The sequence below is a fragment of the Asterias rubens genome, chromosome 13 (genome assembly GCF_902459465.1).
Source record: "Asterias rubens chromosome 13, eAstRub1.3, whole genome shotgun sequence".
NCBI classification, from domain to species: domain Eukaryota; kingdom Metazoa; phylum Echinodermata; class Asteroidea; order Forcipulatida; family Asteriidae; genus Asterias; species Asterias rubens.
Genome location: NC_047074.1, coordinates 14,258,464 through 14,273,722, shown reverse-complemented (window position 1 = coordinate 14,273,722; position 15,259 = coordinate 14,258,464). Strand labels below are relative to the sequence as shown.

The window sequence follows — 15,259 nt, the reverse complement described above, 5'->3', positions numbered from 1 at the left end:
AAAGTAATCTCCGAGTCAGTTTTATAGAAGACTTTTTATACGAGTCGCCAATTATACAGATGAAAGGTAGGTAGTATGAAAAGGACTAGAAGTTTTCCAATTGATGACAATAAAAGGGGGTCTGGTTTTATTTGGATTACTCAAACCAATTGAAGTGGGTAGATCAAACTAGAGCTGGCATTTTGTTGATGTAGGTCTGAAGTGCCTGTTTGGATCTCAAGCCACAAATCGATCCACAAAAGGAAATAATACAAAAGAAAAGGAGAATTTGACGGGCGTGAAATTAATTGATTTTTTTTAATGGCGGTTCAAAGACGTCGTACTTTTGATTCTCTTTCAACTAATTTATTTTACAAAACTCAACATCACCGCAGGCCTGGAGTTTCATCTTTGAGAGGGCAAGGCCATTTTCATTTTGCAAAGGGCACTTCCATTGTAAAATCTTAAAGTCTTCGAGATACTTTTGAAGGGGGCACCAAGGCAAAGACAGGGGATGCAATGGCATCAGTGGGTTCTGTGCGATTGGAGGCCTGTCACTGACCTGATTCCTTTTCAACTAATTTATTTTAAGAATTTATTTTTAATACATCTTCTTGGGTAGAAAGTATTGCTGTACAAATTTATGTAAGGGCACATTCTTTCATTCCACAGGTTATGAGATATAAAGTATGCCCCAAAGAATATTGACACAAAAGAAAACATTTAATTAGAAACCATCCAAGAAACTGAATGGGTCATTTTTTTTAATGACTTGGGGTTGAACAAATACAAATATATATGTTCATAAGTTAACCTTCAGTCTGATAAATATTATTCTGTTGATTATTAAAGAACACTCACCCATTTTACAAATGAGTAGATCTGCTTCAAACTGGTCCAATTTCAACTGTCGTCGAGCAATTTTGCATAGCAAAATATTTAGACTGGAAGAAAGTTTTGTGCACACTGAATGCTAATAATATTGGGCAGCAAAAGTTTGTAGCAACTGAGAAATGTTGTTGAGCATTTTGCTCTGCTATACAAAGGAAATCGTTCACTGATAGACTTTTTTTCTCATTTCATATCTGGCCTTGTAAAAAACAATTCTGGTCCAGTTAAATTTTTGAGCCACAATCACTGTATTTGTGGATTTTTTTCCCCGAATTGAAGCCCTGGTTTAATAATACTCATTGGTGTAAGGCCACAACAAAAATGAATAGTTCATGGTTAAGGTGTCTGTTTTTCTAGTTTGTTTCCAGAAAAATTAAAAGTTCTTAATGATGTCTTGAATCAACACGTTACCTACTTTATGTGTAGTCTTTCTGTTTCCTCCCTGGTGTAGCCTCCTGTATCATCCTTGGCATCTTAGATCTAAAGACAGATTGCTTGTTACTCTAAATAATCGAAGGTCTTGTCCTCACATGGGAACGCACTACGCACTGATCATGTCTCAAAACCAACTTTCTAAGTTATATTAATGTTGATATTTGTTTTTGAAGACAAATTTAAGTACATAAAGCCACTGAACTCATTTTAAAAGTTAGATTTCTGCTTTTCTCTGTGACATGTGAAACCGTACCAGGAGTATACTGTTTGAAACATCAAGACCACACCAGCTCTTTTCAGAGCCAACACTACTCCCAAAATAGATTCGTACACATAGTTGTACCTGCAAGTTTACTAACCATAGTTACTTCTTATCTTATTTCCACAACATACAAAGCTTCGAACATCACTTAAGAATCAGAGATTATGCCGCCAAAGGGTCTTGTATTTTTTTAAGACATTGTGTTGAGAAGTGGTTATATCTTGGGAGGGTGCGGAATGCTCTAAGGACAACAACATTGGGAGTTTCACTGATATTTATGGACATACCTGGCCACCTCCTTTCACTGAATGCACCCATCTTTCTAAGGGGAAATCTCACCCTAGGCAAAACTGGAAATAGCGTATTGTTCTGGAGTTGGTAAAAGCAAAAAGAAAACATGGAAGGAGGGAGGAATCCTTGGTGTATGCCCATGGGATATTACCTTTTACACAATAAGGAAGATCAACAAGACAGTTAATGTCTTTGCAGAAGGTGTCTTGCAGGTGACAATCACCTGATAATTATAAGGTTTGGGGGATCAGGTTGAAGCCTAGAGAACGGGACCACACACCTTCTTTATGATTGAATGGGGGTGTCAAAGGTGTATGACTAATTGTGTCTTGAGTCTTGGTGTGGTTGTAGACACATAGCGCACGGACTAGTAGGAGGCCTTTAGAATGGGGGGCCTAGAGTTAAGAAAACATTGAAGTTGTTATATCATGACTTAGTTTTCAGAGAAACACCCATGAGAATCTCATTGTGCAATTAAGATCCATTACAAATCTTTAATAACCTCTAGGAGAAGGCACATTGTAACATACAAACCCTGTGGTCTTGTGATTTTCACAACTAAGTTTTGAGCCCTGATTCTGCTCATCCCATTTATTGTCGCCTCTTCTAAAGGCACTGGACACTATTGGTTATTGACAAAGACCAGTTATCTCACTTGGTGCATCTCAACATATTGCATAAAATAACAAACCTGTGAAAATTTGAACTCAATTGGTTATCGAAACTGCAAGAGAATAATGAAAGAAGTCACACCATTGTTACACAACTTTGTGTGCTTTCAGACGCCTAAAAAGGCTTCAGGCCTAAATGCTTTTAATATTTGAGTGAGAAATTGCGTCTTTCTCGACAACTGCGTCATTCAGAGGGAGTCGTTTCTCACAATGTTTTATACTTACATCAGCTCTCCATTGCTCGTTACCAAGTAAGTTTTTATGCTAACAAATATTTTTGAGTAATTACCAAAAGCGTCCAGTGCCTTTAAGACTCAATTAATGAGAAACCAGTGTGATGTGATTTCTAATTCTGTTATGGCTTAATTCACACAGCCTTGCAAAGATTTTTAATGTCAAAGGGTCATATTCCACAAAGAAATGCTTCATTACTGTGAGGGCAAGGACTTTTGTCTTCATCAAAGTGCACTTTCAAAGGGCACCAGGACAATGGCCAGGGGGACGAAACTTTAAACAGCTGTTGATGTTATACAATATTTTTTAGAAACTCTGTAATGTAGCTTACAAGAAAGAGATAATTTTTCATACAAAAAATGAATATGTAAAAGGCTTCAAGCAAAACAAACTTTTTCAGAAAGCACACAATTCTATGCAACCAAGGTGGGTTTTTTTTTTTTTTTTTTTTTTTTTTTTTTTAGCAAGATTGATGACCAATTGAGCCCAAATGTTCACACGTTTGTTATTTGATGAGTATGTTGAGATACAACAAGTAGGAATACAGGTCTTTACCAAAAGTATACCCTGCTTTTGAACGCTGCTTATTTGCTTTTTAACTGTCATTCAAATGTAAGACTATATTGTTTTATAAGACTATAATGCAGTACCCGCTGCTAAAGTATAGGATTCGAACTGCCTCTAGCTACCGGGCAATCTCGGTGGTCTAGTTGGTATGACACTGCTCTAGAATTGCAATGGTTGTGGGTTCGAATCCCACCCGAGTAATATGCCTGGTGTTTTTTTTACAGAGCTTGGGAAAGTCCTGAGTAAACAGTGCTGTTACACACATCTGTGTACAGTGTATATTATATGGGTAAAACCAAAGTTTATACATGTATGTAAGACAATGGGTAAATCAACATAATTTGTTGATTTGTGATCTTTATTTACATAACAATTGGTTATTTGTGGTGATCTTGAATTGTGACGTCATTCATTCAGGAGTTCTGAATCACGTCAAAGGAAGACTCCCAAAAAACGTAAATAGCTAATTAATAGCTTGCTTGAGAGGGGACGAACAAGTCCAAATAGAGTGGGTTCTAATTGCCTGTTTGTTTAGTTTAATTAACAATAGGACTAATTAACAGGTGTGTGTGTTCTCAATTTGTAGTTAAGAGGGTGGCGGCAAACAAAAATTCTAACTAATTTAGGGAAGTTAATATGTCATTAAGGAATCTGGGATGGCCGTGTCAATGAACTGTGTTTTTGGTGTTTACTTATTGAATTGCTTGTAAGACACTGCTCTAATTACACTGTTGAAATCTTTAAGACCAGTTGAAGTCTCTTCTAAATAAAGCATTCATACCCTTAAATTTAATTAATTTGGGGTTTTTTTATAATCAAGTGAGGCTAGTTCAGTGTTGAAAAGCTCTATGTCGTAGGAAATAAGGCCCATTGAAAAAGGTGCTAGACCAGTAAATGATTAAGCTAAATGGTCCTGCTAGTCATTGTCAAAAGTAAAGGGAAATCGCTGTTAATATGACAACTCTCTCAAATAGTGTTTCGGTCATTACTCTTCGCCGAAATCTTAGACAAGACAATTTAAAGGCAATCAGTTCCAGGCAATGTCCACAAAGTTAAGACATTCACATTCGAATGACCAAGTTTTTGTTTTTCTTAGGGATCGTAAAACTGTGTTTGAAAATTTACTTCTGTGCTACCGAAAGTTGTCCTGTAGCATGCAATGCAGTTGGTTGCCTCAACCAAGTCGCCTGCAAAAGTTGCCCCGTGTAACAATGCCCCACTGATGCGATGATTGTGTTTAGATCTCATCTCATGAAGACGAGCAGAGCATACTGTTGGAAACGTCGAGACCACACCTGCTTTTCTCAGAGCCAACACTCCCGCAAAAGAGATAATAATAATAATATTGAAGTCTTATAAAGCGGACATATCTACCAAACAAGGTACTCAAGGCGCTGAGTGTACACAAACTTTCAGAAATATAGGTTATTGCAGTGATGGATTCTGAGACCCAATTATTTAGCACCTTATAAGGGTTTACAAGGTGCTACGGCAAATACAGCAGCCACAGCCAGGAGCACCGGGGCGAACCCCTTCTCTTTTCGATAAGTGCACTGGGTTCTTTTACATGCGTTACACAACACATGGGACCAACGACTTTACGTCCCATCTGAAGGACGTGGCAATGGTTAAGTGTTTTGCTTAAGGACACAAGTGTCACGGCTGGGGATACACATGGTTGTATCCGCAGGTTTACTATTTGTTTATAGTTTCGTCCTATTTATCCACACCTTGCAAAGCTTGAAACCATTCTTAGATCTCATCTGTTTTCTTTCAATGTTTTTCTCTTTGTGCAGGACACCAGAGCAAGTGCCCAGTGTAGTCTCCCTCCTGTCTGAAAGCTACAATCCACATGTCCGTTATGGAGCAGCAATGGCATTGGGAATCTCCTGCGCTGGGACTGGAAATAAGGTAATCAATTATATTAATAATAATTTAAGTTTTATACTGTGGCCCTTATATAAAAATTCATCTAAAGCCCATGACACGTTTCAAAATATCTCTGTCGCTGTGTATTTTGTCCCGTATATCTTTTTATGGTTCTTCCTGTCTATTTTACAAATCTATCTCTATTTGTGAAAGAGATCCATAATATAGACTGGGCACCAGGCAAGTACCCAAACCGCAGCGTGGGGATACGTTTGTCCTGCTAACAGAGAACTAAACTGCTTGTTTTTCCTAGATGTATTGATCACTTTACTTATCTGTATTGATTATGACATACAAGATGTATTGATCACTTTACAGCACTATATTAGTTATTAATTCAAATATGTATCAACCATTTAATCGCACTGTATTGATTTCTATCTTCAAGATTTATTGATCACTTTACTATACTGTATTGATTATAATTACCAACATGTATTGATCAGTAACTATACTGCATTGATTATATAACCACTTTACCATACTATACTGATTATAACTACTAACACTGTATTGATCACTTTACAACACTATATATTGATTATTATCTTCAACATGTATTGATCACTTCACAATACCATATTGACTATTTGTCTTCAGGATGTATTGAATCTTCTAGAGCCGATGATCAATGACCCAGTTACTTACGTCAGGCAGGGAGCTCTGATTGCTTCAGCGATGGTTCTTATACAACAGAATGAGAACACTTGTCCCAAGGTAAGCTTGAAAATTGTGTAACGGTTATTTGATTATTGATCAATTGATGAATTGATGCCTTACTGTTGAAAGTACATGTATTGACTTTATTGAGACTGACAACACAAGCTAAAACGTCCCCGCTAAACGGTGAAATACGCTTGACGTAAGCACGAATTTCCCTGCTTCCGTAAGCGCCGAATCTTTGTCCTTAGCCTGAGCTGGCAGATCATAACAGCACGGGGCCAAATTTCATAGAGCTGCTTAGCACAAAAATTTACTAAGCATGAAAATTCTTCCTTGATTAAAACAGGATTACCACCAATTTCCATTTGTTGCATTTTGCTTGTAACTGGTATTCAGCTGTTAATTGTTATCCTGAAAATCATGTGGACATTTGGTTGGTAATCCTGTTTTTATCAGGGCAAACATTTCATGCTAAGCAAATTTGTGTGCTCGGCAGGTCTATGAAGTTGGGCCCAGGACAGTTACAGAGTTTATGTCTCATTGTAATCCTTCACTAATCCATGAAATGAGGTTAACCCCGTGTCAGAACTCGATGCCTCCTAATTGAGAACTCGCTGAATCTCAATCTTGATTTTAATTATCCTCAGCGAATCACTAGGACTAGAATCTTCTTTGTTCTGTCCCTCTTTTGTTGAAAGTAGCAATCATTAGTTTTTAGGTTTGGGGAAAGATTGTTGTCATAACCTTTGTGCATTGTATTTCTTGAGACCTTGTATTTAAGTATCTCTTTACATGTAGGGTCATAGAGGGGTCAATACACCAACATATTAATGACCATAGTGAGAAGCACTGCAGCTGGTGGTAATATAAACTATTTTCAGAAAGGATTTCCTTCAAAGTAATATTGTTTGGATAACTTTTTTACCCATAAATAATTGGATCTGAGAAAAGATTATGGATAATTTTTCAGAATTCTGAGGGTTGGTCAGATTTCTATGGGTTGATTTCTGTTTTTTTGCTAAGGTAATGGGTTCGAATCCCACCAGAGTAATATGTGATTTTTATTTCACAGAGCTTGTGAAAGTACTGAGTATACAGTGCTAACACACATCAGTGTATATGGGTAAAACCAAAATTAAGATTCTTTATCCCCGATGCAAATTTGCTTCTATTACTATTTAAAATCGTTGCGGTACCTGCTGCTAAAATATAGGTTTCGAACTTCCTCTAGCTACCGGGCAATCTCTGTGGTCTAGTTGGTAAGACTCTGCTTAAGAATTGCAAAGGTCGTGGGTTCGAATCCCACCCGAGTAATATGCCTGTGGGTTTTTTCACAGAGCTCGGGAAAGTACTGAGTATACAGTGCTAACACAAATATGGGTGAAACAAAAATGAGCATTCATTATAGCTTTACACATTTCACAACAGAGAAGATTAGAAGACTAAAACCAACATGTTTGTTTGTCTGTAGGTTGCACATTTCCGTAGTGTCTACACAAAGACAATCAGTGATAAACACGAGGACGTGATGGCCAAGTTTGGTGCCATCTTGGCTCAAGGAATTATTGATGCAGGTAAGATTCGTTTCCTGTTACTCCTCTTTTAATATCTCATAAATATATTCACTTCATCATTCTCACATTACATCTTGACCCAATTTCATAAAGTAGCTAAGCACAACAAAATTATGCTAACCAGAATAAGGATACCAGCCAAATTACCATGTCACTTGTACATTTTTTGACTGGGTCCTGCTCATTTCTGCTAAGCAGAACATTGTTAAGCAATATTTTCTGCTTTTCAAGCAGAGCTCTCTGAAATTGGGTCCTGCTCAGAACTATAAGGTCATTAGTGCAATTTGTAAGGCTTTGATAAATTGCTTTTGCATATTTTGGAGCTCCTGGTAATTAGGGTTTATTGATCAAAAGTTGTCTTCAAAGTATATGTTTGGCAAACATTAATTTGTTGATTTTCATCTATTTTTAAAAACTTTTATCCATTTTTTTATTTAATGACCTTTTGATCACCGCAAAATATATGAAATTGCCATTTGTAACCTTAAAATCTGAGCAGACGATGAAATCATTCATATTTGAGCTTGTTGTTCTAATTAGTTGTTGACGCTCATGTTATGTCTGCAAGTCTCTCTACCTTTACACTATTTTTCATTTTCCTAACAACTCTCTCAGTGTTTTAAAATAACCGTGATCACCTTTTGAAATGAAATGTTCAGATGTTGGTTTTATTGTGTACACCTACATTTATATAGAACTAAAACATGTGAACGGTTAATTGTGAACGGTGTATGATTTAAACCAATCCGTGTTTTAAAGTCCCTCAAGAAAATTAGCATTCTTGAGAAAGTTTCCCTCCTACACCTTTTAAAAAAATTGCTGTTGTACGATTCGCATCCCAAAAGGTCAATAGGATCAACTTGATCATTAAAAAGAAACTGTTTAAGGACTCCTGCCGAATCTCTGCCAGATTCAGTTTAGGTTGATATTGATTGGGTTCTTGTGAGTTGTCCTTGAATTAAAATCGCACAATTTGTTTTAAAAACCTTGTTAAACGAGGTAAACCTTGTTTTAGCAAGAAAGGGGAAGGGGAGGAGGAAGAGGGGCAGGAGAGGGATAAGAGGGTTGTGAGAAGCAGTCCTCCATGGTGGTATTGTTTTACCTGTTGCTAGGACCATCTCAAGAGCAGTGTTATACTTTCTCCATTAATTGCCCGTCTGACGCAACGTATTCATTAAGCAGTGACTCAACAACACTAGTGTCATTATGACGGTCGTTAGTGTCATTATGATGGTCGTTGGTGTGATTAGGAGGGGATCATCGGCAATTACCAAAGTTTCTCCACTGTAGCACCAAGACTTTGGAATTCACTTCCTCAACACCTTAGACAGTATGCACAACATCACTCTCTTCCAGCAGAAACCAAACTGACTCTTTTCAGAGCCAACACTCTCTCACAAGAGAGTTATTACACGGTTGTGTTCGCAAGTTTACTATTACTAATAGTTTTTTCTTATTCTTCACACCGTGCAAAGCTTCAAACATCACTTATAGCAGCAAGACTTTGGAATTCACTTGCGGAAGACCTCAGTCAAATGCACAGCATCACTCTCTTCTAATAGAAACTTAAAATGCACATGTTCACGTTTACTTTCATAACAATCTTTGAAAATACTGTAACTTAACTTTAGCTTCTACTAGTCAATAGTCAATAGTCAAAAGTCTGTGTTATTGTTACGCATAAACATACATTGAAATTCACTTTGTTTTTGAGTAAAAATTTTTTTAAAAACTACAGAATACACCGGCGCCTTTGAACAGTTCGCAGTTAAGGTGTCCTTACAAATGCTGTATCATTATTATTATTTATTAGTAAGTAGAACTCTACAACTGGGATCCAAAGTAAAGGACAAGAGTCCCTTGATAACGAGGTCCGTTAGTCATAATTAGAAATTAACCTATCGGTTAAACAAACACGAGCGCGTCTGTGAAGATGTTGTTACTATAGAAACAGCCTCCATCTTAAGTTGACTTAGTTGCCGCTGATTTGTTTAGAAAGTGCAAGTGGTTTTAGGTTAGGGTCGGCAGGAGGTTTTAATTAACTTAAGGCAAGAACGCCAGGGTGGAACAAGGTTACAATGTAATGTTCTAATGAAATGAATGGCACGGGTTGGTTTTTAAAGGTAGGGTCGTGAATTGGTTCACAGGGTTCTCTATATGCCAAGCTAGTGTTTCAGGCTGATGTGTACACACAACAAATTGGTGTCAACACACGCAGATATTGGCTGATATGCGCACCCTCCCCCCAAAAAAAATAAATAAAAAAAATATAAAAAAAAATAAATAAATAAATAAATAAATAAATAAATAAATAAATAAATAAATAAATAGAAATATATAAAAATACATAATAAGTAAATAAATAAATATTTAAAAAATAGTAAAAACTAATTTTGTGTTACCAACCCCCCCCCCAAAAAAAAGAATAGAGAGAGTGTGCTTCAGATTGCACAGTAGAGCTCTTAAAACCAAAATAAACACCAAATAGAAAACATGCATAAAAAGAGCTTGTTTAAATTGAGCTTACTTCGGCCAAACATAAAAACAATAAAGGTTGATATTTGTATGACGCGGTCCCCGTGCAGGGACATGGCCTAGCGATCAAGGACCTTGATCATGCCTGTGTGGCTGGTGATTCTGGTCTCCTCCCCCCCCCCCATGTCAGAAACACTAACCCCCCCCCCCCTCCTTCCAGATATACACAATAAAACTAACCTGTGAACTTTTCATTTTAAAAGGTGGTAGCATTTTTTAAGATATCGTCCAAAATCTATAGCGATTTAGTCTAAGCAGGAAGAATTATTCGGATTAGAATAAACAATCTGTGAAACATTTAAAATTCTGGAGTGTTTACAAAATACCTTCTTTTTAATAATAAAATCATGAATCAATTTATCACAATTCCCGTTTTATTATTGCTTTTTTTTTTTTCCAGGTGGCCGTAACATGACTATCAGCCTCCAGTCAGCATCAGGTCACACCCACATGTCTTCTGTCGTAGGCGTTCTGGTCTTTATACATTTCTGGTACTGGTTTCCTCTGGCTCACTTTATGTCTCTAGCATTCACTCCGACGACTGTAGTAGGTCTGAACTCTGACCTGAAGGTACGTCTTTGTCCCTACCCCTGTGAAATACTACACAACTGCCAATAGACCCTTCCCATGAAATATGTAAATTGCACATTGCGCGTGCGCACTAACGTTTTGGTTGGCAAAATGAGGGAAAATCGCGCTGTTTTGTATATGGCTAATGGGTGCGTGACGCACACGTGATTGCGCGTCTGCTTAGTGCACAACTCTATGGTGTTTGCCAACCAACAGGGTCTGTACGCATGCGTGAATGTAATTAACATATTTCATGGGAAGGGTCCATTGATTACTGCAGCGTGCAGGTTGTTGGACAAATTTTCGATATGGACTTCTTAATTTTCTCAAAGTGACCTTCCAAACTGTGTAGAGATGTTAGGCAAAAAAATATTAATATAAATGTAAATTTTTGAAAAGTTTGTTTGTTAATTATCATATTGTTACCCTTTGAAACTACAGTATTTTTGTAAAAAGTGTTTTCTAAGTGGAGATCCAAGACCATGAGCCATACTGCCCAACTGTAGTCTTCCAAACAAATTTATTTGTAATTTGTAATAAAGGCCGAGTCACACTTCAGCAATAACGAAAACGATAACAATCAGAACACGAAGAGAATGCATTCTATTAGTTAAATTGCTCCACGTAGAATACACACACACTCATTCAACCAATAGAATGCGTTATCTTAGCAGCGTGATCGTTAACGTTTTCGTTATCGCTGCAGTGTGACTCTGCCTTTATAGTTAAGATTAGATTATTTTAAAAAGAAAACCATTTCATTTTGGTTGGCAAACTCTCCACAACACAACATCATTCTCACCTGACGTCCACCTAAATTAAGATATGATCTCTCTCGAGCAGATGCCGATCTTGGAGATTCGTTCCAATGCCAAGCCGTCTCTTTATGCGTACACACCCCCTCTGGAGACTCCCAAGGAGAAGGAAAAGGAGAAGGTTGCCACCGCTGTGTTGTCCATCACCGCTAAGGCCAAGAAGCGAGAGAGGAAAGAGGCAGAATCAAAGATGGAAGTGGTATGTTGTCTTAGCTCTCCATCTCATTACCTCAATACTCCTCCTTCAAAGCAACTCCCTCTAAGCTCCTCCCGAATTTACTCCCACAACCCCTCCCCAAACTCCTCCCCAAGCTATGTTACAATGAGAGCGGGATTTGAACCAATGACTTCTGTTATAAGGTGCCGGCGCTCTACCAACTGAGCTCTTGGCGGTCTCCCTATTTTGTCAATATCTTTTTTCGAGGGTGCCAGTCAGAAGCCATGCAACCATTTACATTCCTGTAGCCGGTTAAAAACTTGTTATGATATATACAATATTACAAAATATTCTTTGTCTCCACCCCTGTTCAACAAATTTATGTTGTTGATTTAGTTTTCTTATTTTGTTGTTTTATATAGGATGAACCAATCAAAGAGGAAGAAAAGGTTGCCGACAAAGAGAAGAAAGAAAAAGAAGACAAGAAGGAAAAAGAAAAGAAGGATTCCAAAGATGCAGGAAAAGACACCAAGGATAAGAAAGATGAGAAGATGGAAGAGGAACCGGAGGTGGAGCCTAAGAAGAAAGAGAAGAAAATTGAGCCATCGTTTGAGATATTGAACTCTCCAGCGAGAGTTATGGTTGCTCAGCTCAAAGTCTTAACAACGGTCGATAAGTCCAGATACGTCCCAGTCAAACAGGTCAGTTACGTTTTGGGGGTATTGTTTATGGTTTATTTAAAATCATTCTCAAATGTGCCCTGAACACGGGTACTAATAATGTCCTCAAAATGGTTGCCACAAATGGACTGTTGTGTCTTATTTACTCTGAAACTGTTGATGCAATTTTGTTCAAGGGTCCTCATTCTACACAAAAACCTTATTCCAGTTATCCTTTGTAAATATAGAATGTAGATTTTAAGTTTGTTCTTCCTTCTGAACGAAATTTAGTTAACTGTCCACAGTGTAGGTTGCCTTTATAGATAAAAACAAAAGAGTGACAGCCTAAATTTTGATCGTGAAAGCCAAATAAACCACTGTATGATAATTACACAATATTGATAGATGTTTTAAAAAGAGCTAAAGAAAAAAACATCAAACTGTCATTGTATTTCTGTTGGTGTTTTTGTTGGTTTCCTGTTATGTTTCTGTTGGTGTCTATCCAATCTGTCATGTACATTTGTCTTTCTCATCTCCTTTATTACAGCTGTCTGATGGAGGAATAATTATGATGAAAGACACGGCTAAAGATGAACCAGAAGAAATCGTTCTTAATGTCCCAGGTCAGTATTAAGAAAGAGCTTGTTTCTTAAACTGGACGGAGAAATCTCAAGGCCCGAGGCAATCAACAACGATGTCCTCATAGCGGACATAAACATCATTAAGGATTCTTCAGTCACAAAACTTTTAATTTTACAGTTCATTAATTTCTAGATCACTTAAAAGCTTTCAGACATAAATAGAACAGGGGTGAAGTGAGGACTGGGCCCAATGGCATAGCGATGCTTCATGTTAAGCAAATTTTCGTGCTTACTGTAGCATAAAAAATTGCTAAAAATTGTAATCATATTTGACAGATTAGCAAGGCCATCTTGTGCATTCACCACAAATTTACGTTGTGACATTATTTATTTTCGTGCAGTAAGCACCAGAAGGTTAGCACACCTTTTCGTGTGCTGACGCTTAGCACGCTATGAAATGGATATCACACAGTAAGCACAAAATCAGCTGTCAAGCAGCTCTATGAAAGTGGGCTCTGGGCCCAAGTTCATTGTGCTGCTTAAACACAATAAGTAGTTAAGCACAACAAAAATTACGCTCACCTATTTCCAAGCTTTTTTTTTTTTTTTTTTCCATCGTATTTCATACTGTTGTTGATTGTGTGGCGCTGTTTTTTTTGTATAAAGCGCCATATAAATGCCATGTACTATCATTTAATAAATTGTACTTGCATTTTGCTAACTTATCATTGTCTTTCTTTTGTTGCCTTTTTCAGCTGGTGGACCCAAGGTGGAAGAGGAAGAAGAAGAACCAGAAGCTCCTGAGCCGTTTGAATACATCGAGGAGGACACTCCACCCTCCAAAGTTTAAGACGATAACTTCTCAAGATCGTGGCAGAGATTGGCGGGGGAATAGGGGGATGACGTATATTACAGTGACATTTTCTACATCGGATGATGATCCAGAAACAAGCTGAGCAATTTCAAAGAGCTGCTTAAGCAGAAAATGCTGCTCAGCACAGTTCTTTGCTTAGCAAAACAATTGTGGGGCACCAGTGCCCCCCTAATTTTAACATTCATGGAACGTTGGCTGGTAACCTGTTTCTGTTAAGACAGAGTTTAGCTTATCTAAGCATATATTTGTATGCTTGCAGGGTTTATGAAATTGGGCCTTGGGACTAGTATCAGGAAACTGCTTCGCAAAACCATGAGCAGGGAACCAGTCACATACAGTATACTTTACATGGTGGTTTGGCTGGTAACCTGTTCTGCTAAGCATAAGCCTATTTGGAGTTCCAGCTGTGCATGTCTGTTACTGCTGATTATGCAATTTTTTGCTCTCGAGTGACCTTTTGACAATACTCGCTGGTATTATCAAAAGGTCACGGGAGAGCAACAAATTGCGTTGTCAGCAGTAACAGACATGCGCAGCTGGAACTCTGAATAGGCTTATTACAAGAATTTGTGCTTCTGCATGTATTTGTGTGCTTCATCTGCGAATGGAAGGATAAGGCGTAAGACATTTGACGTCTTCATTTTTTCTTATTAATAGAATTTCTGTAGAAGACAGAGGGGGGGGATAAGTTGGGCTTGCAATTATCTTAACAAGAATAGAATTGATGAAGTTTGATGTAAATTGAGGATAATCGTTTGATCGCCCATTATTATAATCAATAGATTAAACACAGCATTGATGACTATAAATACTCCATATTATACTGATGTCAGCTTTCCAAAGACCGATTCTGTCTAATTGGATGTTTTATAGTCAACCAATTTCCTGTTTGAATTTAAAGATGTGTACTTCCTTCTTTTTATTCCATTTCGGAGTCAATTTTCATGTACACATTTTCAAATGAGAACAAATTATTCTCCTTCTGCGAGTCAGAATATGCTTGGCCAATGTTACCGATGCTAACTATATGGTCGTTACTTAACTTTGGCTGTTGAAATTTTTATTTTCTACTTTTTGTCACCTAATCTATCTGACTAGCGGTGTCAAAGGGAAACCCGACCCTGGAGTTTCTGTCCCCCATATGGGAATTAACATTGGCTGAAGGAGGATGAATCAAAAGAGGGCGCTATCAGAAGAAGTTTGTACACAGTTTGCCATTTGAGGGGGGGGGGAGAACAGATTCTCCTGTCATACCTGCTTCATAATTCACTTCATATCCCAGTTTAACCCAGATCCATGTTTATCCATGTTTAGCCCAGTTTGGGCTGCAATTGGATTACTTTTCAAGTTACCTAGACTATTTATCACAAAGTTGGGACGTTTTGTAGACATTTTTTAACAGTTTCCCATACTAAAAAAAAAAGTTGAAATGAAAGTAAATAAAGAACACTTAACAACTGCCAAGTTTTAACATAGATAGTTTAAAATGGCTTCAAAATATTAAATATTGGCCAATAAGATGTTGATGCGACACTTCTGAACTGTTTTTGCTTTGCTTGGTTTTACCTTAAT

General features: G+C 37.5%; 1 protein-coding gene across 1 annotated transcript; it reads left to right on the top strand.

Annotated features, from left to right (window-relative positions):
• Positions 1 to 5,124: 5,124 nt before the first annotated feature.
• LOC117298578 (26S proteasome non-ATPase regulatory subunit 1-like) lies at positions 5,125 to 15,110 on the top strand. Its single transcript, XM_033781896.1, has 8 exons — positions 5,125 to 5,241; positions 5,860 to 5,976; positions 7,394 to 7,496; positions 10,432 to 10,601; positions 11,445 to 11,615; positions 11,996 to 12,274; positions 12,780 to 12,855; positions 13,569 to 15,110. Exons 1-8 carry the CDS (start codon positions 5,203 to 5,205, stop codon positions 13,661 to 13,663), a joined length of 1,050 nt encoding a protein of 349 aa, XP_033637787.1. The 5' UTR covers positions 5,125 to 5,202; the 3' UTR covers positions 13,664 to 15,110.
• Positions 15,111 to 15,259: the final 149 nt, after the last annotated feature.